Source organism: Haliotis cracherodii, unplaced genomic scaffold (assembly GCF_022045235.1).
Source record: "Haliotis cracherodii isolate W230 unplaced genomic scaffold, xgHalCrac1.p SCAF_9, whole genome shotgun sequence".
In the NCBI taxonomy this organism is placed as follows: Eukaryota; Metazoa; Mollusca; class Gastropoda; order Lepetellida; family Haliotidae; genus Haliotis; species Haliotis cracherodii.
In genome coordinates, this window is record NW_027266343.1 from 18,140,111 (window position 1) to 18,167,017 (window position 26,907).

General features: G+C 43.1%; 3 protein-coding genes and 1 pseudogene across 6 annotated transcripts in view; 3 read left to right on the top strand and 1 right to left on the bottom strand.

Annotated features, from left to right (window-relative positions):
- LOC139452047 (uncharacterized) lies at positions 1-19,699 on the top strand. Of its 3 annotated transcripts, none has more exons than XM_071233342.1 (5): positions 1-143; positions 14,274-14,405; positions 15,649-15,790; positions 16,409-16,870; positions 17,384-19,699. In XM_071233342.1, the coding sequence occupies exons 2-5, from the start codon at positions 14,274-14,276 to the stop codon at positions 18,868-18,870; spliced, it is 2,223 nt and encodes a 740-aa protein (XP_071089443.1). In that variant the 5' UTR covers positions 1-143; the 3' UTR covers positions 18,871-19,699. The 3 variants fall into 3 exon arrangements, with proteins under 3 accessions (XP_071089443.1, XP_071089444.1, XP_071089442.1); XM_071233343.1 differs by lacking the exon at positions 1-143 and adding an exon at positions 10,075-10,093; XM_071233341.1 differs by lacking the exon at positions 1-143 and adding an exon at positions 13,593-13,674.
- LOC139452049 (uncharacterized) lies at positions 1,905-9,830 on the bottom strand (annotated as a pseudogene).
- The window catches only part of LOC139452048 (uncharacterized), a 21,859-nt gene continuing 14,642 nt past the window's right edge, over positions 19,691-26,907 (top strand). Inside the window, exon 1 of the mRNA XM_071233346.1 lies at positions 19,691-19,728. The gene's annotated coding sequence lies outside the window, so the exon portion shown is untranslated. The remainder of the gene's footprint in view (positions 19,729-26,907) is intronic.
- The window catches only part of LOC139452050 (uncharacterized), a 9,474-nt gene continuing 3,086 nt past the window's right edge, over positions 20,520-26,907 (top strand). Inside the window, exons 1-4 of one of the 2 annotated variants that reach the window (XM_071233347.1) lie at positions 20,520-20,643; positions 23,901-24,047; positions 25,126-25,279; positions 26,492-26,785. In XM_071233347.1, the coding sequence (XP_071089448.1) occupies positions 23,901-24,047; positions 25,126-25,279; positions 26,492-26,785 (595 nt within the window). In that variant the 5' untranslated portion in view covers positions 20,520-20,643. The remainder of the gene's footprint in view (positions 20,644-23,900; positions 24,048-25,125; positions 25,280-26,491; positions 26,786-26,907) is intronic. The other variant, XM_071233348.1, reaches the window with a different exon arrangement.

The window sequence follows — 26,907 nt, forward strand, 5'->3', positions numbered from 1 at the left end:
TATACTACCATGCTTGGTTGTCACCGCTGTTGACAGTCGTAAAAGTTTACTCATTTCGGTATAATATGATCGGTTATTTGTCATTCCTGCAAGGTTTATTGGTTCCTGATTGACAACTGACAACCATAGGACCGTTCGTAAAGGTATGTGTTCTTTGCTTTACCTTTAAAATAATTTTAACAACCAGTGCGGTACTATCGTTCAGACGCGTATTTATAGTCTCACTCTCAGTGGACAGTGTTTTATGATTACGGAGGATGTGTTACATGTTTCTCTGATGATAGATTATTTATGAAGATGTAACTACTAATAGGTAGGCCACATTACCCAACTTACCATTGTATTCTGGTATCTGACGGCATGAGCAGTGTCAAGGAAGCCGTGCCTTTGACAGTTTGAATAGGCATTAAATTATTAGGCAAGATTTGGGGGATGAAATTTGGAAAATTTATGCTATGAACATATTTTTAAACGTGAAATATATTTAAGGATATTCTATTAATTTATTTTTTTAGTATTTATAGTACCAGTCATATGTTTGAAACTTAAATTTTAAAAATGCTTTATATTTGGTCTGTCACTCACCTTTAATAAAGTAAATAATTTTCCATTATGGCATTTGTTAGCTTTGATGAGAAACTTATTTTTAAAATATGTTTTTTATGAAGGAGGGTTTATGCAATGTATATAGCATATGCATAAATTGTTGTGTAATTATCAAAATTAGTTTGTATATTTAATGTGAATAGTTATAATAACATGCAGAGTTATTATTATTTGCACTTTGGTAGGCTTGAACTAAAGTTTTACTTTCATCTAAATGTAAAGGATGACAAAAATTAAGGAAGACACACACACACACACACACACACACACACACAAACACACACACTCAAAAATGGTTTATTGAAATAATTAAAAGTTTAATTACCTATTTTGGATGAATGAGTCACATTAATGCAGGCCAAAAAGATTTTCATAGCCCTGCCAATATATATATATTACTCCCAAAAATAATTACGCTAATTAAATAAATGTCCTCTCAACATGCACCAAAAAAGAATTATGTGAAACTTCTATTATAAACATAAACAAAATTATAGTGTCACAAATCACTCAATAGTTAATCAAATAACCATGAAACCAAATCAATACATTATATCGATGACTATAATTTAGTATTTGAAATAAATATATCAAACCCTAACCTGTAAAACACACATATCCCTTGATTTCGAATTCCATTCGAATATACAATATTATGGGCATAATGAAATTGTGTCAGTCAAAATTATTTTTTTTATTTTACTTGCGAAATTCAGTTGAAGACCTCTTAGTCTTAGGTGGTTTCAGGTTTGTGCAACAAGTAACTGCTGTTAGTATTCCATATGAATATTCACAGTGATATACTTATTTATCAAATTGTGTAAACATTTGTTAAGTCCGGTGATGAATAGAACTGGTGTTGGACAATGGTAATTTTACACAGTGTCACGTCGGACAGGGCCCGGCGAATCATATTTGGAACACGCAGGTGTAACTTAGAAAAACATTCACCTTATCACTCAATCAACACTGATGAACACAAATTTAGTGCAACCATATTGACTTGATGCAGAGATAGAAACAATTGCACCTATTTTTCATATATTTGTGTATTTCAAATATTCTGCTCAAAATCCAAGTCAAACAAATGAGGTAACTGACATTTCACATTTTTCGCTATCCATTTGGACCAATCTGTTTTAAGATCTGGTCAAGAAATGTCAATTTTTATTGGCTATTGTTCTATGAATCAGTGTAATTTGCATGCTGGACCCTAAAACAGCGATGCAAAAACAAGACATGTTGATATTTCAACAAAGAATTCATTTCACAAAGCAACAACTGCCATGCCATTGGTTAAGTTAAATTTTTATTGGTAATCAAGGGCAGGTAATTTAAGATAGCGAAAACCTTGTGAATGGGTCCAGGGTGAGTGTAGGTTTACTGAAATGGAGATATGGATGGTGTTACCCACAGGGTGTTTAGTTTGCTCAGGAATCCTGATTTTAATCATGTTCTTAATGCAGAGAGGCTTAGTAAAACAACAACAACAATTTCAGTTATTTATTTACAATCATTGTCCAAGGTTCACTGCCAACAATTCAACCTTGACATCTCCCCCCAACTTCACTCATTCTACATGCTGAGATTCGATATTTATTCACCTCAACATGTTTCAAAATATATTCAAATGTATTTCTGAAAAAGTTAATTTCTCAACTCTGCAATTATGATTGCCTTTTCAAGATTCAATCAGCATGACCCCAGGCGGATAGTAAACAAAGAAAATAGAAGATAGGCTTGTGTTTGCTCCTCGTAATAATGTAAACTGACTTCTATGCCAGTATAATTTTTATATTATCAAGGAGTGTGTGCCAAAGTTTCCTATGGACTCTTAAAGAAGAAGGGATGTGGCAATATCGAGTAATGACTGCTCCCTATCATATCACAATAATCCAGTACAATAACTGATCCCTGTACATCCAGGCTTTTTAAGATCATGGCCTCCGAGAGTAAAGTGTCAAGTCAGACGTGCTTCTTGTTGTCTCAATAATTAGTGTTTGGATAACTCAGGATATTGAAACACAGTAGTTCAGTGAACACTTTTCCAGCCCTATCAGTCACATCAAGGCATGGCAGCTTCATGTGGAAAGGACCTGTCAAGATCCGGAGTAGAATTGGTCTTCAACAACCCATGCTTGCCGTAAAAGGCTACTTACGGGCTTGACTGGTCAGACCTTGTTGATGCCTGTCATTCTGTCCCACTTATGTAGATCGATGCTCAAGTGTCAATCACACGTTTGTCTGGTCCAGACTTCGATCACCATCATGCAGCTGGAATACTGCTGAGTGCAGGCGTTAAACAACAAACAAACAAACAAACAAACAAACAAATGATGTGGAAAGCTGAAAGTGATGCAGCTATTGGATGTTTTCACCGCTTAAGTGAAACCCACGAGCTCAAGTATGGGGATTCCAGGTTTCTAGCCAGCTATAGGAACACATCTCTGCACGACAATTGGTGGCAACTGAGAAGACTGCGCTATGTTACAGGGAAGAAGGCTCTCCGTTCTGCACTGATAACCATGAAATAAAGGTGATCTGACACCATACAGAACCATGTAGACTAATATAATATTCTTGAAAAGGAGCTGATTTTTTTTTAAGTGAGTGAGTGGGTATGGTTTTACGCAACTTTTAGCAATATTCCAGCAATATAACGGCGGGGGACACAAGAAATAGGCTTCACACATTGTACCCATGTTGGGAATCAAACCCGGGTCTTCGGCGTGACGAGCGAACGCTTTAACCACTAGGCTACCCGACCGCCCCCCAAGTACAACTCAGTGGGGATGAGCATGCATGGGTTGCTGAGTTAAGTAGGACATGATAACGGAAAGGGGAAGATTTAGCATCTGTAGCAGAGACTAAGAACCCCAAAGCTATGGTTCTCTCAGTTTGGCCAACAGTTCATTGTATCCACATTCCTCCAACACCCTCTCCAGATTCTGCCACCAGTAAGGTGCCCTCTGTATGTACTTCCACAGTTCCTGGTTGATCTTCTTCCTCGTCTTGAAGACTCTCCATTCACACAGCTTAGATATGTGATCCTGAAAAGATATCTGTCATGATTTCAATAATTATTACTCACATATTAACCAAAAGAATCAGACTGTTCAGTAAAATCTCCCTTGAAAGACTAAATTAGTGCAACACTGGTAAACAGCTCTTTAGGAAATTACTAACAGTTATTAAAAGGTATATTCCAATGTATTTATGATAATGTCCATGAACAAGGATGACATATATTTGTTAATTTTGACCTTGATGACTTTTCAGTGATAACAGTGATAGTATTATTGTCTCCCACTGTGAGCAAATAGCCAACATCACCATGGCAGGGGACACCATCAACATCACCATGGCAGGGGACACCATCAACATCACCATGGCAGGGGACACCACCAACATCACCATGGCAGGGCGGGTGACACCACCAACATCACCATGGCAAGGGACACCATCAACATCACCATGGCAGAGGATACCATCAACATCACCATGGCAGGGCAGGTGACACCACCAACATCACCATGGCAAGGGACACCATCAACATCACCATGGCGGAGGATACCATCAACATCACCATGGCAGGTGACACCACCAACATCATCATGACGGGTGACACCACCAACATCACCATGGCGGGTGACATCATCAACATCACCGTGGCAGGGGACACCACCAACATCACATGAAAGGGGACACCACCAACATCACCGTGGCAGGGGACGCCACCAACATCACATGAAAGGGGACACCACCAACATCACCGTGGCAGGTGACACCACCAACATCACATGAAAGGGGACACCACCAACATCACCGTGGCAGGGGACGCCACCAACATCACCGTCACAGGGGACGCCACCAACATCACATGAAAGGGGACACCACCAACATCACCGTGGCAGGTGACACCACCAACATCACCATGGCAGGTGACACCATCAACATCACCGTGGCAGGTGACACCATCAACATCACCGTGGCAGGTGACACCATCAACATCACCGTGGCAAGTGACACCATCAACATCACCGTGGCAGGAGACACCATCAACATCACCGTGGCAGGTGACACCACAAACATCACCGTGGCAAGTGACACCATCAACATCACCGTGGCAGGTGACACCATCAACATCACCGTGGCAGGGGACACCACCAACATCACCATGGCAGGGGACACCACCAATATCACCATGGCAGGTGACACCACCAACATCACCGTGGCAGGGGACACCACCAACATCACCGTGGCAGGGGACACCACCAACATCACCATGACAGGGGACACCACCAACATCACCATGACAGGGGACACCACCAACATCACCATGGCAGGGGACACCACCAACATCACCATGGCAGGGGACACCACCAACATCACCATGGCAGGGGACACCATCAACATCACCGTGGCAGGGCAGGGGACACCCCTAACATCACCATGGCAGGGGACACCACCAATATCACCATGGCAGGTGACACCACCAACATCACCGTGGCAGGGGACACCACCAACATCACCGTGGCAGGGGACACCACCAATATCACCATGGCAGGTGACACCACCAACATCACCGTGGCAGGGGACACCACCAACATCACCGTGGCAGGGGACACCACCAACATCACCATGACAGGGGACACCACCAACATCACCATGACAGGGGACACCACCAACATCACCATGACAGGGGACACCACCAACATCACCATGGCAGGGGACACCACCAACATCACCATGGCAGGGGACACCACCAACATCACCATGACAGGGGACACCACCAACATCACCATGACAGGGGACACCACCAACATCACCATGACAGGGGACACCACCAACATCACCATGACAGGGGACACCACCAACATCACCATGGCAGGGGACACCACCAACATCACCATGACAGGGGACACCACCAACATCACCATGACAGGGGACACCACCAACATCACCATGACAGGGGACACCACCAACATCACCATGACAGGGGACACCACCAACATCACCATGACAGGGGACACCACCAACATCACCATGACAGGGGACACCACCAACATCACCATGGCAGGGGACACCACCAACATCACCATGGCAGGGGACACCACCAACATCACCATGGCAGGGCAGGTGACACCATCAACATCACCGTTGCAGGGGACACCACCAACATCACCATGGCAGGTGACACCATCAACATCACCGTTGCAGGGGACACCACCAACATCACCATGGCAGGGGACACCATCAACATCACCGTGGCAGGGAAAACCAGCAACATCACCATGGCAGGGGACACCATCAACATCACCATGGCAGGGGACACCACCAACATCACCATGGCAGGGGACACCACCAACATCACTATGGCACAGGACACCACCAACCCACCATCCCTGACACAGATAGGAGGCCCACTGTCCATGACAGATACACCAACACCAGGCTAACCACTGTTCCAGTTTAAAAGTATATCCAAACCCATACACATTGTTTGTCCTTAAGACATCCCCTGAGATGCTGCTGCAGAAGATTTGGGTCAACCCTTTCAGTGAACATGGGCAGAATTCCCTCCATTTTCTGTTTCTTGTTGTCATCAACTTCAGCGGGATACTGAAAATGAAAGAAACTAAATACAGAATAAAATATGTCCCAGTACTGTTTTGCTTGTGGTAAGAAGTAACTAACTGGACAAGGAAAAAGGTCCCTGGCAACCTATGCTTGATGTAAGAGAAGAGGATCGGGTGGCAACCTATGCTTGATGTAAGAGAAGTGGATCGGGTGGCAACCTATGCTTGATATAAGAGAAGTGGATCGGGTGGCAACCTATGCTTGATGTAAGAGAAGTGGACTGGGTGGCAACCTATGCTTGATGTAAGAGAAGTGGATCGGGTGGCAACCTATGCTTGATGTAAGAGAAGTGGATCGGGTGGTCCGGCTTGGTTGATTGCATGTCGTCTTATCCCAAACGCGAGGATCAATGCTTGATTATTTTCCAATCACATAGTACAGAGTTAAACTACAAACAAACAACAACAAAGTCCTAGTAATATGTTTAGTGACAGTGAGTGAGTTGGGTCTAACGCCAATTTGAATATCATCGCATGTCAGCTTGATGTGGGAGAAAAGTCAGAAGTGATGCATGTCTCAGACATTATCCACTTTGGTGAAACCCACGCGTACGGATGTGATGCTGACAAACCTAGAAACATAATAGGGATCGGAACCCACGACCACAGGCTTTTGGTGCACCCAAGGGACACAACTAAACACCGCGAACTGTGGCGCCTCAGACAATTGGGCCACCCGTGCATACATGCTTAGTTACAATGTCTTGATAATTAAAAACTTGTCTGTAAAGGAGCCATATTTCATCCAGGCGTTTGACACAAACACAATACAGATGGTAAGTATAGGTCAGTGGCTATCAGGAAACTGCCTTCAACCATTCATGTTCCTGCCATCTAAATGTCCCACTTCTCAGTCATATTATTGTCTTGGACTCATTACCACCCGTGTGTCACAACGGGGCGGTCGGGTAGCCTAGTGGTTAAAGCGTTCCCTCTTCACACTGAAGACTCGGGTTCGATTCCCGACATGGGTACAACACGTGAAGCCCATTTCTGATGTCCCCTGCCTTGATATAGCTGGAATATTGCTAAAAGCGGCATAAATCCATACTCACTCACTCAATTTCAATTTAATTTTATATTCACTTACGTGGCATAAACTATATTCACTGAAGCATGCATCCCATTATACACACGCGAAAGGCATCATTATTATTACTGATGGTATCAATCGCCATGAAAGGCTGAAAGGTGGAGTAAAACCATACTCACTCACTTTTGTGTCACAAAGTATCGTGATGCAACAACGCATGCCTGGTGCTTTACAGATATTTCAATCAATAGTTCAGAACTGTTTCCACATGAAGCAGGACATTTGACCAAGAACACTGCTCCTGCAAACTCACCGGTTTTTCTTTGAATTTCTTTCTCTGTTTACGACGGGTGTTTGTAATAATGACCTCTCTGTCACCATGACTACGCCTTACATGATCTGGAGCTGCCTGAGAAGATGGAGGTTGTTCCATCCCAGCTTCCCCACCTGTCCCTCTCTGGTAAATAACCTGGTCCACATTTCTTGAGCTAGTTCCTGATCTGCTGCTTTTAGGTGTTTTTGGTTTCTTCTTTGGAATGGCCTTAAGAGGTGGACCAATGCTGTCTATACGACAGTGGGGTGGAATGAAGTCATGGCCGTCCATGTCTGGTGGAAGGTACTCTTGACCATGCTGACCACTGAATGAACTGACTGCTTCCCCGTGTCCAGTGCTAACTTGGCCAACTGCGGACCTCCCAGACCTGCGATAGTTCCTCCTGTCCTCTTGTAGCGGTTCTGATGTTCTGGAAGTGTGATAGCCTGACGATGAATCAAGTAAAATTGAACTTCCTTGAGTCGATACTGAAAGACTTGAAAATTGACTCCTGTTGTAATCCTGATCACCTTCTATTCCATCCCCGTCCCAGTTGTCATCAGGTCCCATCTGTGAATGGTCTGGGTTTGCCACGTGGAGACTGTCTTGATCGGAACTACTGCCATGTTGTGGGTGGGACGATGGGATCACCGGTACGGGTTGTTTGGTCAAGCTTCCTCTTGCTCCCCAGGTCTGTGGGGCTGGCTCTGTAGGGTACCTCTGATGTCTCTGTTCTCCCCAGGTCTGTGGGGCAGGTTCTGCAGGGTACCTCTGATGTCTCTGTTCTCCCCAGGTCTGTGGGGCAGGTTCTGCAGGGTACCTCTGATGTCTCTGTTCTCCCCAGGTCTGTGGGGCAGGTTCTGCAGGGTACCTCTGATGTCTCTGTTCTCCCCAGGTCTGTGGGGCTGGCTCTCTAGGGTACCCCTGGTGTCTCTGTTCTCCCCAGGTCTGTGGGGCAGGTTCTGCAGGGTACCTCTGATGTCTCTGTTCTCCCCAGGTCTGTGGGGCTGGCTCTCTAGGGTTCCCCTGATGTCTCTGTTCTCCCCAGGTCTGTGGGGATGGCTCTGTAGGGTACCCCTGATGTCTCTGTTCTCCCCAGGAGGTGTTCCCTGGTCTGAGATGATGGGTGTTCATGTTCCCTTGATGAACCACCAAGTCAGGTACCTTAGTGCGTCTGTGTTGTTCTGCATCAACCAAAGGCCTACCACTCTGTCCAGGACGGGCGTGGTGGTCAGCAGCCACATCCACACCAAAACAGTTAGGTACCACACCATGTACGTAGGGTCAGGATTCAGCCAATGATCTGCTTCCCTGTCCACTGTTAGCATTGCTGCCGACTTCCCCATCCCTCCCAGGGGCGAGACTTCTTGCACGTGACCCATGGCTGTAAGGGATTATGTTGTCACTAGCATCCTGTCTCGGCTGTGATGGTGGCAGATGTATCCTTGACAGACTCAAATCCACCTCCTTTCCATCCCTGTCCCTCATCCCACCACCTTCCTCATCCCACAGCGCGACTTTACCACCAATGTCACTATCTTCATTTCCAGTAGTTTCAAAGTCCATTGTTTGTCCCACTTGTGGTATTCATTCTCTTCTAGTCAATCCATTCTGGCAAAATATACAATCTTAGTTGTAAATTGGGACCCGTTATGTAGAATTAACACTTAACTTTTTGAACATATTTACGTAGATACAGAGACCATATCATAAAGGTGTACTGAAAATAGGGATTATGTAGAATTAACACTTAACTTTTTGAACATATTTACGTAGATAAAGAGACCATATCATAAAGGTGTACTGAAAATAGGGATTATGTAGAATTAACACCTAACTTTTTAACATATTTACATAGATACAGAGACCATATCATAAAGGTGTACTGAAAATAACAATTAAGTAAACAAACGGTAATAAACATTTGGTCTATTTTGGTATCATTAACAATATGAAATCGGAAGATACATGTTTTCGTTAAATGAAATCTCACCTTTTCTTCGGACCTGCCAAGGGCGTCATCTGATCTATTTATAGCATCGGTTTTACCAAGGGGATTCCCCGGCAGCTACAATCGTTTCAAATTTCTCCAGGACAACGACAAGAAATGAAAACATGATATAATAAGTGGACTTAAGTGTTTTATAATAAGCGACTTGATCAATAATAACCGTTTATATGTATGTTTTTTTACCCTTTTCTATCACTGCATTTGTACACAGCGACCTTCATGTTTGTGATTCACTGTGTATTCTCCCTCAAAAGCGAAAGCTACTTTGAGACTGAGCTCAATTTGTAGCTCCACGCAGAGTAGAAAACTTTTCGGCACTGCACGAAGTTTAGAACCTAATTCATAGTCGGCTGCTTTCGTGGCGAGAAGGGGTTTTCTTTCTTCGGGCACAAAATCATCCCATTCACAGAGTGTTCTATTACAGAGGCCACCCATTCAGAACCGTTAATACAGCAGCCATAGTGCACACCCAGTTGCCATTACAGAGCAGAGTTATGTACCGATACAAAGAATATGCCTGCATTGTGGTCAAAAATCTGTAGCACCAATTTTATGCATCATTTTAAAATGACATTTTCTTCTCTAGTTTTTCATGATCGTTTTTTTTATTATCATTACAAAAATATTTGCGGTATTTTGTTTCAAACATGTAAGTTTGGTCTCTAGGTACGGGTGGTACGTCTGGTGGTTTGGTCTCTAGGTACGGGTGGTACATCCGGCGATTTGTTCGATATGTACGGGTGGTACATCTGGTGGTTTGGTCGATATGTACGGGTGGTACGTCTGGTGGTTTGGTCTCTAGGTACGGGTGGTACATCCGGCGGTTTGATCGATATGTACGGGTGGTACATCTGGTGGTTTGGTCGATATGTACGGGTGGTACATCTGGTGGTTTGGTCGATATGTACGGGTGGTACATCCGGTGGTTTGGTCGATATGTACGGGTGGTACATCCGGTGGTTTGGTCGATATGTACGGGTAGTACGTCTGGTGGTTTGGTCTCTAGGTACGGGTGGTACATCCGGCGGTTTGGTCTCTAGGTACAGGTGGTACGTCTGGTGGTTTGGTCGATATGTACAGGTGGTACGTCTGGTGGTTTGATCGATATGTACGGGTAGTATGTCTGGTGGTTTGGTCGATATGTACAAGTGGTACGTCTGGTGGTTTGGTCGATATGTACGGTTAGTACGTCTGGTGGGGTTTGGTCGATATGTACGGGTGGTACGTCTGGTGGTTTCTTTTTGATATGTACGGGTAGTTCGTCTGGTGGTTTGGTAGATAGGTGCGGATGGTATGTCCGGTGGTTTGGTCGATATGTACGAGTGGTACATCTGGCGGTTTGGTCGATATGCACGGGGGGTACATCCGGTGGTTTGGTCGATATATACGGGTAGTACGTCTGGTGGTTTGGTCGATGTGTACGGAGAGTACATCTGGTGGTTTGGTCGATATGTACGGGTGGTACATCTGGAGGTTTGGTCGATATGTACGGGTGGTACGTCTGGTGGTTTGGTCGATATGTACGGAGAGTACGTCTGGTTGTCTGGTAGATATGTACGGGTGGTACATCCGGCGGTTTGGTCGACATGTACGGGTGGTACGTCTGGTGGTTTGGTCTCTAGGTACGGGTGGTACATCCGGCGGTTTGGTCTCTAGGTACAGGTGGTACGTCTGGTGGTTTGGTCGATATGTACGGAGAGTACGTCTGGTTGTCTGGTAGATATGTACGGGTGGTACATCCGGCGGTTTGGTCGACATGTACGGGTGGTACGTCTGATGGTTTGGTCGATATGTACAGGCAATACATCCGGCGGTTTGGTCGATATGTTAGGGTAGTACGTCTTGTGGTTTGGTCTCTAGGTACAGATGGTACATCCGGCGGTTTGGTCGATATGTACGGGTGGTACATCCGGTGGTTTGGTCGTTATGTACGGGTGGTACATCTGGTGGCTTGGTCGATATGTACTGGTGGTACGTCCGGTGGTTGGTCGATATATACGGGTGGTACATCCGGTGGTTGGTCGATATGTACGGGTAGTACATCTGGTGGCTTGGTCGATATATACGGGTGGTACATCCGGTGGTTGGTCGATATGTGCTGGTAGTACGTCTGGTGGCTTGGTCGATATGTGCTGGTAGTACGTCTGGTGGCTTGGTCGATATGTGCTGGTAGTACGTCTGGTGGCTTGGTCGATATGTGCTGGTAGTACGTCTGGTGGCTTGGTCGATATGTGCTGGTAGTACGTCTGGTGGCTTGGTCGATATGTGCTGGTTTCGTCGCTGGGTTAGGTTGGTACGTCTGGTGGTTTGGTACATATGTACGGGCAGTACGTCTGGTGGTTTGGTCGATATGTACGGGTTTCGTCGCTGGGTTAGGTTGGTACGTCTGGTGGTTTGGTTGACGAGTACGAATTGATGGTATGCCTGGTGGTGTGGTTGAGGGTTACGGGTTGATATGCCCCGTGGTTTGGTTGGCGGTTACGAGTGTATGGTATGCCATGGTATGGTATTGTTTGTAACCACTCGTCATTTATCATTGTGTCACTGATGCAGGCCGCCGTAATCTAGGTGAATCATTAGATGCGGCGTCAACCGACGAAGGCTCACTTCCACTTCACGTTCTTATGATATGAGTATAGATATAACCGTTTTTGCAGGAGAGGTTTCACTATCAAAGTGATAAATCTACATAAAATCACACATAATGTTGTACACACACGCACACGCACGCGCGCGCGCGCGCACACACACACACACACACACACACACACACACACACATATATATATATATATGACTTACAATTGTAATTATTCAGGGTTTTACCTTGATCCTGGAATGAATCAGTGATCATGTGGACAGTGGTGAGGATTGATAGATGACGTAACAGATGCGCTGTATTCGATGTTCTTTATTCATGAAGAATGTAGGCCTCCGGCCCGTGTGTATACAGGTGGTCAGTCAGCATATAACATATGTAACCATAGAAATAATCAGTCAAATTGGATCTTTCTAATGCAACTTTTCATAATAGATAAACATAGTCAAATGTCTACATTCGCATCGGACCCGTGAAAATTTCGGGGTAGAATAAGTCTTCAGCAACCCATGCTTGCCGTAAAAGGTGACTAAGCTTGTCGTAAAAGGCGACTAACGGGATCGGGTGGTCAGGCTTGGTTGATACAGTCATGTCATCGATCCCAATTGCGTGGATCGATGCTCATGATATCAATCACTGGATTGTCTGGTCCAGACTCGATTATTTTCAGATCGCCGTCATATAGCTGGAATATTGCTGAGTGCGGCGTTAACCAACCAACCAACCAACCATCGTTTGATGTCAAAGACATATGTATTATTACGTGTAGGGTGTGATATAAAATGTAGTAGGTATGTACTGATCACGCAATGTTTTATACCAGACACAAACCATCACAAAACGATTTTCGTCATCGACGTAACCTTTCTTACAAAGTGTGCGCAACCTTTTATCTCCAGGGATACTGAAATACCTGCCTGTATGTATTAATGTGCGACCCTCGGGACGCAATATATTTTTTCTGCGTCCATTTTCTACATTTGTGCGCCGCGTAAACCCTGAATAATTAATACAATTTAACCAATTGTTTGTAATAAACGCATCAGATCGGATTATGCTGGTCTGTCATTGTGTGCATTTGGATGGTGAAAACAAATTCTCGCTCACCAGGGAATATCACCTCGGATAGAAACTAAACACGTTTACACGTCAAAGTTTTCTACGGGAAAATTTAACTAACTCACCTATAACGCGATGCATATATCATCTTCTATACAGTATTATTTAATAATCTGCATTCACTGTATGGGTTTACCCAATGCATATTGCAGATCATTACACTGCGTCGCGATAAAAGGAGCCTGACAGCGTATGCAGTGTGGAGCTTGTTTAGCCTGGTCTCTAGTGTATTCTGTTGAATTTCTCTACCTCAATCTGCACCGACAGCATAGGTTGGTATTTCCTATGCGCTGTCGATCCTGAGAGGGACGCATATATCTTATTACAGCATTCGCGACGCAAGTGGTTTTCGAGGTAAGAATAAGTATTATATATATTTTCACGAGTCAATAAACATTGAAAACTATGCTGAATGTACTGTTCACTTCCAAATGCAAAGACATCTATTGCTATTCTTTTAAAGGAACGTAATTTACCGTAGTTCCCATGATTGTGCTGTGAACTGAACGTATGCTTCTGTATTGGGGAATACGGAAAGGACACTCGACCCGACTGTTGATCACGATGAACATTATGTCGTTCAGACATTAGGCAATATTTTGTTCGCGCACAGGTTAGTTAACGCTGTCAATATTCATTTTCGTGGTACTACGTACATGTATTTAAACTGGTGTACACAATTCTGGCAACTTAGCCCTGTCTGTTTTTCAAACCAGTCGTATTATTTTTACATCTTCAGAGAGGAAATTTAATATTTTACATCTGTGGGTAATTTCGCAGTCAGGGGTATACGCAGTGCCGAGCGACCACAATTCTAGCACATGAAACGCATTATCTCAACCTTAGTCTAAGAGAAATTCAGTTCACACGTTCATTAATCATTCTGATACCGTATATATATTGTCTTAGACATGAATTAATATCTTCCAATTTAAATCGGGATTCCTTCTCAGATGGACGTTTACAAGAGGATGAAGCTGGTAAAAGATCACAACTACATGCCACTTCTAGATGGAATAGACCCTGGCCTTATTGCTGCACATTTGAAGACTGTTTTATCTGAGGGGGGTGCTGATCATTATGAGGTTAGTAAATACCTGTACTTCTACTGCTACTAATAATCTGACCCGTGACGAACTGGGTAGAGAATGAGTCGCAAGAGGCGACTGACGGGATCGGGGGGTCACACTCGCTGACTTGGCTGATGCATGTCATCGTATCCCATTTGCGTAGATCGATGCTCATGATGTCAATCACTAAATTATCTGGTCCAGACTCGATTAGTCGCCTCTTACGACAAGTATAGTCGACAAGGATAGGTTGCTGAAGTCCTATTTTACCCGGATCTCCATGTTTCCGAGTGTGGCGTTAAAAACACACACACACACACACACACACACACACACACACACACAGAGGTCAACACACACACTTAAACACACACACACACTTAAACACACTTAAACACACACACACACACATGTAAACACACACACAGATTTGTCTCGACACCCAAAACTCCCTGGCTGTAGGGAATATTGCATACCTGCCATATGTTCACTGTGTTGAATCCATTGGGGTTCCGGATTGGAATATGCCCCCATGCGACCCATGATGGTCGTAAGAGGTGACGCTAATAGAGATTAATACACGAGTGTCTGTCGGATACCATTTATCTTAAAACGAGTGTTTCAAAACGTATCTAACGAGCGAAAGTGGTACGACAGCAGTAATCTGTTGCTTACACACCCTAGAATCGCACCTTTAACATCGCATTTTGTCTATGCCCATGATCGCAGTGGCGCATTAATATATAACACAACCGTCATTATTGACGTCACCCGATGCAATGCTTACTAGGGGGCACGGGTAGACCAGTCATCTAAGGCGCCGCGATTCGCTGTGCAGAGTTGCGTCCCTTGGGCACGCAAGAAACCTATGATTGTGGGTTCGAATCCCTGTTCGCCCCAATTATGTTTCTAGGTAAACGTCTGAGACCTGCATCACCTCGGGCTTTCCTCCCACATTAAGCTGACATGCCGCGATATAACTGGAATAGTGTTAAAAGCGGCGTTAAACCAAACTCACTCACTCACACTACTGCTTACTACTCACGTCCTGTGGTCAGGTAAGGTAATTTAGCGTATCAACGTACCCCAATGGCGTGGGTCTTTGGTCACAATATCAACCACTGGATTGTGTGGTCCAAACTTGATTATTTACAGGTCGTTGTCATATCGCTGGAATATTGCGGAGTGCAAACAAAATATCTCTTTACAGTGTCTTCATACCGTAATTTGTTTGTCAGGGTTGTTTCTTGATTTCCAGCAAATAACCTTAAAATGGAAAACCAGACAGGAACAGTGTGCCACCCTTTTGGACCTTATTACGCTGCACGACAAATGGTGGACCCACTTCGCTGAAGCTCTAGAGAAATGCGAGAAAAAATCTCTAGCCTCTCTTTTCACAGGTATTTAGACATGAGTTAATGCGCTGCCATCCATGTACATACAAGAGGCGGTACACCGTGTGTGTCATGACTGATTGATATGCAGTTGTCCATGATCCAAAGTTGGAATATCAGCCGTTGTCACAGATGCCTCGCCAGACCATAATTCGGATAGACGTATTATATAATACTGCTTATCGACACCTTTGTATTTCTTTGTAAAAACAATCTTGTTGCAAGAGACAGAAATTATTTGCCGACTGAGTTTCTGTATCTTAACTACCTTACATATGCGAGCCTTAAGCGACTTACATAGGGAAATATACATTGACAACACTATTGTAATAGTATCTCATTAATGTATGTCTATCACAATAATCATTTCCAGTGATATTCTATTGTCTATTAATTGTGTCTTAAGGACTTCACGCTCGCCTGAGTAATACCTTTGGAGTCAGATTCATATATTATGTACTGATGTTGAGAATTGAACTCGGACCAGACGTTGAACTCACATGTTGCTGGTTGGATGTTATTCGGTTGTCCATCCTTCAACACTAACAGGCTGCTGGAAACGTCTGAACCATTGTAAGATTAATTTATCCATCCAGTAGTGACATGTCGCCCATTTGGTTTCAGAGGAGCTGAAAAAGATAGAAACACGTAAAGGAAAAATGACCCAAAGAAATCGACACACAACAACACACAACAGACACGAAAGCAAAACAGGTCTAACTGATACTGACTCGGCCTTTCCTTCTGCAAGTCATTCACCAGTCTTGCTATCTTCCCGCAGCCGTCGAGTTTCAGATGATGGGTCCATGGCGAACTCAGCGGACAATGATAAAACTGAATTCCCCATCAGACCAAGTCTAAATGGTGCTGCAGGCTGTGGACGGAACCTAGCCTCTGGACAAACAGATCTGTCTGTTGCGATGGCACAAAACAGAACAAAACAGACAAGTTCTGACAATTTGCAATGTACGTATACACTAGACACACCCTTGGGAAAAGCTCCTGGAACATTTATCACGAAGTTGTACCGACATCTAGATTCTGAAACCAGGATGGGAAACTACAAGGATCTAGCTGGTGAATTAGGTAAATATCTTGAATGACTCATTCTTTCTATCAGCTTTTGAATGTCTGTTGTATGGCAAACTAGAATTGACAGTAACATGTGGACAAACTTAACATGTAAATATATATGTTATAGAAGGGTCGAGGGGAGACACTGTTAGATGCTCAAGGTGTAGGTAAGACATTCAATGACGAAAATAGAATGATAAATGATAAAGTGTTGGGTGAGAAGTACATACTGTGTGAAGATTCTTGAGTATTTGTCTTTATTTGCATAAGGAACCAATCATTTAGAATTCAAGGGGAGGATATTGAAATATTTTTTTCAACAAAATACCTTTTCGGTCCATGCTGCAAGACACAAAGGAAATTAGGAACCGAGCAAGATCATTTTCACAACACAATTGTAAAATCAAAAACAAAAGTTTTTTCTCAGCATTTGGGTAATATATTCTTTTTTTCAAAATAATCTCGAGGGTACAGTGCCGGTAGTTCTCTATGGTGACTTACCAAATTACTTATTTGCATTTGCAGGGTTTACACTTGACGAACTCTCAACCCTTGTAAACACAGAGGGTGTTATTCAACGTTTCTCACAAGCACATCCAAAGAAGGCAACGTTTCGTTTCCTCATGGAAGCTCTCCATAAGTTAGAGAGAAAGGATGTTTTGGAGGACATCTGTAGGCTCACAGGCCTGGTTCTTCAAGTACAAGAGCAAGAGGAACTAAATGGAAGATCTAACTCAACCAGGACATTGGACAGAAACTGTGAGAGAATGCTTGGAAAGGTTCCTGACATGTGCGGCGAGGTTCCTGATGACCCAGGTGTGATCCCTTCTGATGTTACAAACGTTACACAGCAAGGTGGTTTCAGCCCACCCTCAAACATTAACCACAAAAACAAATTGGAATTCCATGGATCTGATGCAACCAAAACAAGCGAGGCTATCACCATCCCGACCATGAAGACCGATCATGATAAGACTTTAGAAACCAAAGTAATTGAAGATGATTTAGACAAGGCAGTTCATTTGGAAAAAACAGTGATAGCTGTGTATGGACATAAGGCGGGAGAGTACCATGGGGAACACGACAATAGAAAAATAACGGCTACTGATGGTATGTCAGACATACCAGGTAACATTGATGATGGGGCAAAACCTGTACCCATATCTAAGGTTCTACCTTGCTATTCTGATACTGGGGCAAGACCAAAACTATACCCTGGTAGGCACGATCAAGGAGCAATATATCTTCCTCCTGAAAACATCAATGGAAGACCAACACTGAAGCAACTGTCATGTCAGGAATCCAACAATGAAGAAAGGTCTTCTCAAGGTGAAACTCACGCACCAAGCCTTGAGAACATTGACCATCGAGACCAGACCCAAGTGCCTTCTCATTGCAACAATTTATCGCCAGGGTTGGCAAACATTCCCAACTTCAGTGATATACTTCCTACAAAGGAAAGAAATGAAAACGTTGCTTTAGAGGAAAATCATTCATCTAATGCACCTGCATACACCCACTGCATTTCTTGGAGTCAATATTCTGAAAATGGAAGTGTCCATGACAAACTTGCAAAGGAAGTTCTCGAGAAACAGGAACTCAGGGGTGGGCATCGCCTCGAGCACAAAGGTTCGGATGGAAGGTCTGCAACCCCAGATAAAACACACAGACACACTCATGCTAATCACACCAGGGGAACAGTTGGAGCAAATCAAGGACTTGAGTTGAGAAAAACTCAGATGAACCTTGGTCCATGTCTTCCAATTGACGACAGTGAGTCTGAATCGCCATCTATGTCAGGTACAGATGATGAACGTGGTGATGAAATGGACACTGGAAAGGGCTCTTTGGGTAAAAGCGAAGGTTCGGTGATTCAACAGAGACAGATACCTGTTGGTGTGGAGAGACAAACGGCATCTTCCCTTCTCAATTGGAAACGTTGCTTAATGACATTAGCGATGCACGTACATGCTGGCATCAATACAAACACTCTGCCAAGCTGGCATGCTTAGACATCACATCCAGAGAGCTTGACATTTGATTTAATGAACACATTTTAGGTCATTACCAAAGGATGTGATGTATAGGTGGAATCTTTGATTGAAAATGATACCACACGTGGTGGTGCGTCTAGATCTAACAACCTAAAACTCATCTTAGTCAACACATGCCATAGGCTCTGGACACTGATGACCTAATTTATCATGGAATTGGGTATATTTTAGTCTGTTGGAAAGCTAGCTTAGTGTCATACTGTAGTTGTTAAAGGTAAGACCATGCATACGTTATACAGAGCTGGGACATCGTATAATGCGTGATACAGAAAAAAATGATATGCTTGATACAGAAGAAATTCTGTGTCTTATCATTGTTGACAATTGTAAGGTGGTCTGACAAGTAGGGAGAAAGGGGTAGGAATGCCATGCTTCAATAACTTGTCACTAAATATTCGTCGTCTTCATTTATATTTTTAAAATCCATTGACATTAAGTTTTAACATTGACTTACACATACCTTCATTTAGGCGGGCATTTTTGGGGAAATAAAAAGAGACCAGTGAAACTGCCTCATGAGTTTCAAATTTGGATATATTGGATATAAAATATATCCACAATACTGTATGACAAGAGGGATGACTTCAACTTTCCAACAGTCAAATTTTTCTCATGTCCAGCAATATTTCACCATCTCCATTGTCATTTATCACAACTCGATCCATCAAACAGATTCGTTTGAAATTCGCGCCTTGACGATGGCACATCCGGGTAGGTGCAGCCTCGTTCTGATGCAGCTGGCCTGTGGATCATCGCCTGTATACTGACGGGGGTACCAGAACTGGATACTGTCAGTCAAACTTGAAATTTGGCAAGGTGCATCAATTTACCATGTATAATAAATTAATGACTGCTAATAATGCATTATAGTTTAATACTGAACGTAGGAGTGTCATTTGTTCTTGATATGATAGTTATCCTGCATCGCAATCGTTACATATCCACTCTTAATAATACCTGTTTGGGATGAAGCAAGTTAGCTCACAGGAACTCGATGATAGCGAGTATAACATAACATATTCGTATATTGAAACACAATCTCACCCCTCTATACATTCGGACCCCGTGGTACCGCGGCATTCATCGCATCGCGGCATTAATGATTTCCGATAGTTCAGACGGGACACGCCTCTTAGCGGTTGTCTATTAATGCAAATCAGTAACCAGGAAGTGCTCACTTCGTAAACAATTTCAATTTCCTCGGAATGTTCCGTCTGCTGTAAGTAAGGTGTTATCAATGCGTTGATACTTACTTCTGGCATTTTTTTTAATATTGCCTTACCGTATGAATGTCACCTATTTGGAACTTGCAAAACAAAGCCCAGGCTACACAATCGTGCTAATATGTGGTCCCCTTACCTCGTATTTATTTTAAACCAACAATCAAATCTCAACCCTAAGCTTCGCCGCCGAGGTAAACAAGAAAAGGTTGGCCGGAAATAACGGTGTTACACGGGCTTGAACTCGGCAAACGTTTCTTTATACGATCTACCAATTGCAATGTCCACAACAGCATATGACGTCAATCTATTTGTAGGTATACGTGTCACGTGATTGGGATTTCACACCCCACAAATAAAATCTTAGAGAGAGAGACTCTTGACGGCGTGAGACATTGATCATTATCAGGTGTGTCTACCTGAGCCAAACTCTGTACAGATCGCCGTGACATATCTGAACACCAACGACTGCGGTGTTATCGACTAACAAAACGTCCCCTTATAGCTGAAGGTACGTTTGTTACAAAGTGTGACCTGGCTGATTGTGTAGGCCGTTGCTGGTGTATCAGCCGTCTGACAGCCTGGTCCACAGGCCGTGTATTTCTTTTACGTTTATCTGCAGGGCCACCATTTTGAGTTTTTAGTTTCAGAGAATAACCTACGATCTATGAGAAGTTACGGATTATCTGTCCATAGTGAATTCATTCTGTGAAATGATTTCACTCGAGACAGATAATTCTTAATTCCGAGTAGGTTATTCTATCAAGGCCGTAGTTAACTTATTTTGGCAGGGGGGGGGCAAATATTTGTATAAGTATCACTTGTCCCCAACTTGATTCAAATAAAACTGTTTTCTATACAAAATCTAGGGGGGCAATTTCCCCCCGGCTGGCTACGGCACTGTCTATCTATTACTCCATGTCAAGAAAGTATGAAGACAAACGTATAATGTGAACCTTGACTAGAAACTTGATACAAGTCAACCCAATGTTTTTGACGTCTTGCCAAATTTCAAGTTTGACCGTATTGATCTCAACCATGAACGAGTGAGTAAGGTTTTACGCAGCTTTTGGCAGTATTCCAGCCATATCAGAGCTTCACACTTTGTACCCATGTGGGAAATCGAACCCAGGCTTTCGTGGTGACTAGCGGGCTCTTTAACCACTAGGCTACCGAACCGCCCCTAGCAACAATGACTAAACTACCCATGTGCAAATATCGGAAGGTAATTACACTCCTTCTTTTCACTGTAAGGTAATATATAGTGGATATTTGTGTTTTCTTGTCAAACAACATATTCATATCACCGAGTGCCCCGACAATCTTGATATTTTCATGAGTAGCAGTTGAGACGAAAAGAGGTTTTTGACAGAGAAACACATGACCTATTTATTATGAATTCTATTACTGATGACATAGTGTCACCGAGGCCGGCTGACAGTAGTTCCGGCTGATATTTAACGCGAGCGAGAAAAAGCATTAGTTCACTGCTACAAACATAACGTATATCGCTGATGATGAAAAACAAACGCATGACCATGTGCGATTTCGTTCTAATGTTATCAGGGAACAGTTCAAAAGTTAACAATCTGAATTCCTTAAAGTATCATGAAAAATAGTAATCGATTTTTCTTACATCATTATGTCGCCAGTATGATGTACCGATGCCCGAGAAAAAGAAAGTATCAAAACGTTAAGTTAGTTCATGTTTCATTAGTTGTTGGGAGACCTGTGTTGTACATATAATACCGGTTAAAGTAATGGATTCATCCGTGTGCGAACTACACATAATGTCGGAAGGCGCGCGTTTAATCTCCAATAATAAGTTAGTAAGTAAGTAATGAATTCATGTATGTCAGGAGTATGGCAAGTGGGGGCGTGTCAAGTGAATGATATAAGTTTAACATCGTACGATAATTTCCTTTTCAATTTTACGGGCGCGGGTTCCACACATACCAACACCCTCAGTCCGTGCCTTCATAAAGATATACATCGAAAGATTTGTGTAGCCAATTAATTCATAATTAACCAGAACGGTATTTTTCTTACCTTCAGTCACCCATCTCCAAACAACTTATAACTGCGATAGATTATTGCATAATGTGTGCCAGCAGTCAGTCCATGTAACATAAAACACTTACTAGTAGCCATGTGTATACTGTAATGTAACACGTTAGCAAGTGACGCGGATTCACAGAGTCTATGACATGCCGCTTCAACTCTGTAGTGCTATTTCAATACTACAACGGGATATTGTGATAAGTGAGTGAGTTGGGTTTTTATGCCGCTTTTATCAGTATTCCAGTTATATCGAGGCGTGTCAGCTTAATGTGGGAGGAAAGCCCGAAGTGATGCAGGTCTCAGACGTTTACCACTTCGGTGAAACCCACGAGCACGGGTATGGTGCTGTCAAACCTAGAAACATAATCGGGGCGAACCGGGACTCGAACCCACAATCATAAGTTTCTGGCGTGCCCAAGGGACGCAACTCTGCATAGCGAATCGCGGCGCCATAGACGACTGGGCCACCCGTGCCCCCGATATTGAGATAAGGAGAAAATATACTAAACAAACAAACCAATGTGCCCAAGATGTGGTTATCCCGATTATTTTCTCCACTATTGTTGGTCACAGGTAGGTGTTCACTTGTACTTCTTCCGAAATCACCAGTTCATCTTCCGAGAAACATTCACATTCCATGATAATTCGAAAACTATTGTCACTGTCTGAGTAGGAAAGGTCTGATCAGCATCCCGCCAAAAGAGAAGTAGTAAGTGCGATCGAAGCTTCATCCTTTTATACACAGATCAGTGAATATTTTAAACGTAGAATAGGTCGTCAGCAACCCATGCTTGCCGTAAAAGGTGACTATGCTTGTCGTAGGCGACTAACGGGATCGGGTGGTCAGGCTCGCTGACTTGTTCGATGCATGTCATCGATCCCAATTGCGTGGATCGATACTCATGATATCAATCACTGGATTGTCTGGTCCAGGCTCGATTATTTACAGACCGCCGTCATATGGCTGGAATATTGCTGAGGGCGGCGTTAAACAACAAACCAACCAACCAAACACAGAATAGTCTCAGTGAATGAGTGGGTATGGTTTACGCCGCTTTTAGCAATATTCCAGCAATATCACGGCGGGGGACACCAGAAATGGACTTCACACATTGTACCCATGTCGGGAATCGAACCCCGGTCTTCGGCGTGACGAGCGAACGCTTTAACCACTGGGCTACCCGACCGCCCCAGAATACTCTCACAGCAACATAAATGAAAGTACCAAAATGCGAACATGAATTCAACTGAAGAATTTGTACGTTTCGCACATTGTTTTCTCACCGAATAGTGACCTTAATTTGTGATGCGAATGGCCATTGTCACATTTCCGTTGAATATTTTAATCCTTTAATCCAACTCATACCCATGCCTGATTTTAATAAGCCAAACAAGTGACTTGAAGGGTCAATTCCGATACATTTTGAACAATTTATGTTTTTTGCAGACACTCAAACCATATTTTTTTCCAATAGCACTTCAGTATGAGGCATGGGAGGAAGGGGCGGGGCTTGTGCGACCAAGCGTGCAATTTTAAGGAAATTTCCTCTAACAAGACCATATATTGAGCCTTTGTATATAAAATTTAAGGAATGAAGTTTTGAACTGGTCCCTTAGCAATGACATTCGTTTAGCCATATCAGTTGGTTCAATGTTTGACATAAAACCATCTGCTGATTCATTCGAACAATTGTTTCTTGTTTCCAGATGTCTTCCCGCGAAATGGGAAAAGTGATGGAGAAGGCTGTGAATGGGGTATATAGGAAAGTAATTTACGGTATGGACCAATCAGTAATGCTCCCAATGATTCGTGAGACCGGAATTCTTACTGTGGGTGGTTATGATCCGTACTATGTAAGTATTTTCTGTCCTATGGGTACCATGTATAGCTTCTTGTGAGCACCCATACTGCATTTTCATGAGACGCATTTAAATATATCCGCTACGTTTATATAAAAGTCAGTTCTTAAACAAATGTGAATGTTCACAATGCAATGTACTAACCATATACACCTGGAGAAAGAGTAATAACTAGAGTCAGAATCCTATGACGTCTTTACTGATTGCACATAAAAGAAGTCAACTTCTTCAGTGACAGGTACAAACATTGCATATTCAACTTCTATACATAACCTTCAAGGCTTTAAGCTGCGATAGTTGATATCACGTTGTTCTGTGTAAACAGGGGCAGTCGGTAAACGCGTTTGCTCGTCACGCCGAAGACCCGGGTTTGAATCCAGACATGGGTACAATGTGTTAAGCCCATTTCTGGTGTCCCCCGTAGTAATATTGCTGGAATATTGCTAAAAGCGGCGTAAAACCATACTCACTCACTCATCCTCTTCAGCTATCTCTCACACGAAATAGATTCTTGGGACCTTTTCTTCATTTCAATCCCCATGTTAATAAGTGAGTGAGTGAGTTAATGCTTTACGTCACATCGGCAATATTTCAGCCATATCGTGACGAGAAATTATACATTTATGATACATATATTTAAACTAAATAAAACCTGTCATCGATGGACAGTAAAAAAAATAGATTTATATGTTTAAACACCAGGGAACCTATCCCCACATTAATGCAACGAATCCGAACTGCCCCTTCACTAGTTCGTATCGATTTCCATACAGCCATTCACGTATTACACATGCATAGCCATTAGGGAACACAGCCTCCGGAGAATCCTACAGTATGGTTTGTTTTTACAGCACAAAGTATTGGGTCCAGCTGAATATACGTCAATCAAATTTCATACTAAATGTGTTTAAAACATTATTCACCATAGAAAATCGGATAAAGAAATTGAAATTATTCTACTTGATATCTGACTACTCAACACAAACGCTGGTGTCGCCAACGTGAATACCATGGGATCATAGAGAAAGCGGAAGATATATTTTTATATTTTTACTTTTATTTTCTATCAAAGGATGAACTCAACAAAATGATTCAGCATGGGAGAACTAATGCGGACATAAACACGCGACTACTTGACATTCTGTTCACCCGAGACAAATGGTGGATTGTCTTCATCCGAGTCTGTGGAGAATGTGGATACCATGGCATCATACAGGCAATTGAAGGTATATCAGTTACACCGATGGGGGGGACTATGAACCACTGTCTGGAACCTGATTCCAATCAAGGTCCACACAATGGTAATCAATGAGACATAACTACCTGTATTGATATACATTCGGGTGCTGTTGCTCAAAACAACATTAGCGCCACGACTGTCGTAAGTCTATGTTACGGTATGGGAGTTACGATCAACTTAGCGCTAAGATCGCTTTGTACAACGGCACCCAGGTGTGTCTCCAGACTGCATCAAACTTCCAAGCACTGCCAATTGGTTCCTTTTTAAACACCCGAAGTTAGAAAATATTTCGAAACCGAGAATTGCCTTTTTCCTATTAACATAAACCGCAACATTGGTCCATCTCCATTTCAGCTATATTTGCTTTAGAATGAATTGTGTATTTATAAATTTCACAACAAATTGCATACTGTCTTCTCGAAAAGCAATCTTCATTGTAGATGACCAAATGGTTTGTGTATTAAAAATATAATCACCAGGGCAAACAAATAATGAAAACATATTTCGGTTAGTTTTTAATGTTTTTTTGTGTTCTCCAGTAGCTTACGGGTGTCTCAAGAGTGGGCTAACATAGATCAGAGGGTCTGAGTCGATGACCTGCGCGATTAGGTGGTGTCATGCATGATGACAGGTACACCTAGTCACTACTTTGCCTGATCGCAACTCAAGTTTATAACATACAGCTGGTATATTACTGACTGCAGACCGCCTCCATGGTCTAATGGTAGAGCGTCCGCCCGGAGAGCGGAAGGTCCGGGGTTCGATCCCCGACGGCGTCATACCAAAAGACGTGAAAAGATGGTACTTGTTGTTACCCTGCCTGGCGCACGGCATTAAGGGGCTAAAACAAGGACTGGTCGGCTCGGAGTCAGTATACTGTGTCTGAGTGGGGTATTCATGTTAAACTGCGGCATGGTATCTCAGTGAGCTAGCACTATAAATCGGCATCAGTCCGGACTAGTACAAGCAGCCACACACATACATACACGTGCATGCACGTCGCTATATAAGTGCAATAATCTTGGACGCGACGTTAAACCCCATTTCACCTCACCTACTGACTGCAGTGTTAAACAACACTCATGTATCTTGCAATTCCATTGCGTGAGTTAGCCACGAATGATTTCTTAATTATTGATGCAGTTCATGCAATCACGCACTCACTCACTCACTCACTCACTCACTCACTCTGTTTCAGAATCGTTGACAGAAGTTCAACGCTCTCGACTACACATGCAAACACCAGTTCTTACATCGCAGAGCGGTAGTGAAAGGAGAACCAAAGGACAACAAGAATTGTCAGATTCAGACAGCAGACGACAATTTGATCAACATTCATGGGATTCAAACACCTTTTCTGAAACCAAGCCATTAGCAAAGGCATCGACGCAAAGGGCAGATCCGACACATGGAACCATGCCTTGGGGAGGTGTTCAGTGGGAAGCAAGATACGACAACACACAGATGAACAGTGACATTGGTCGATCGCCTGGTCAGTAACACATTCTACATGAATGATGACTTAACTGCTTATTCATAAATACCTCAACATTTTTACAGGTGTTTTCTTGAAAGGATTTCTTCTTCATACATAGATTACCAAAAGGTATGTGC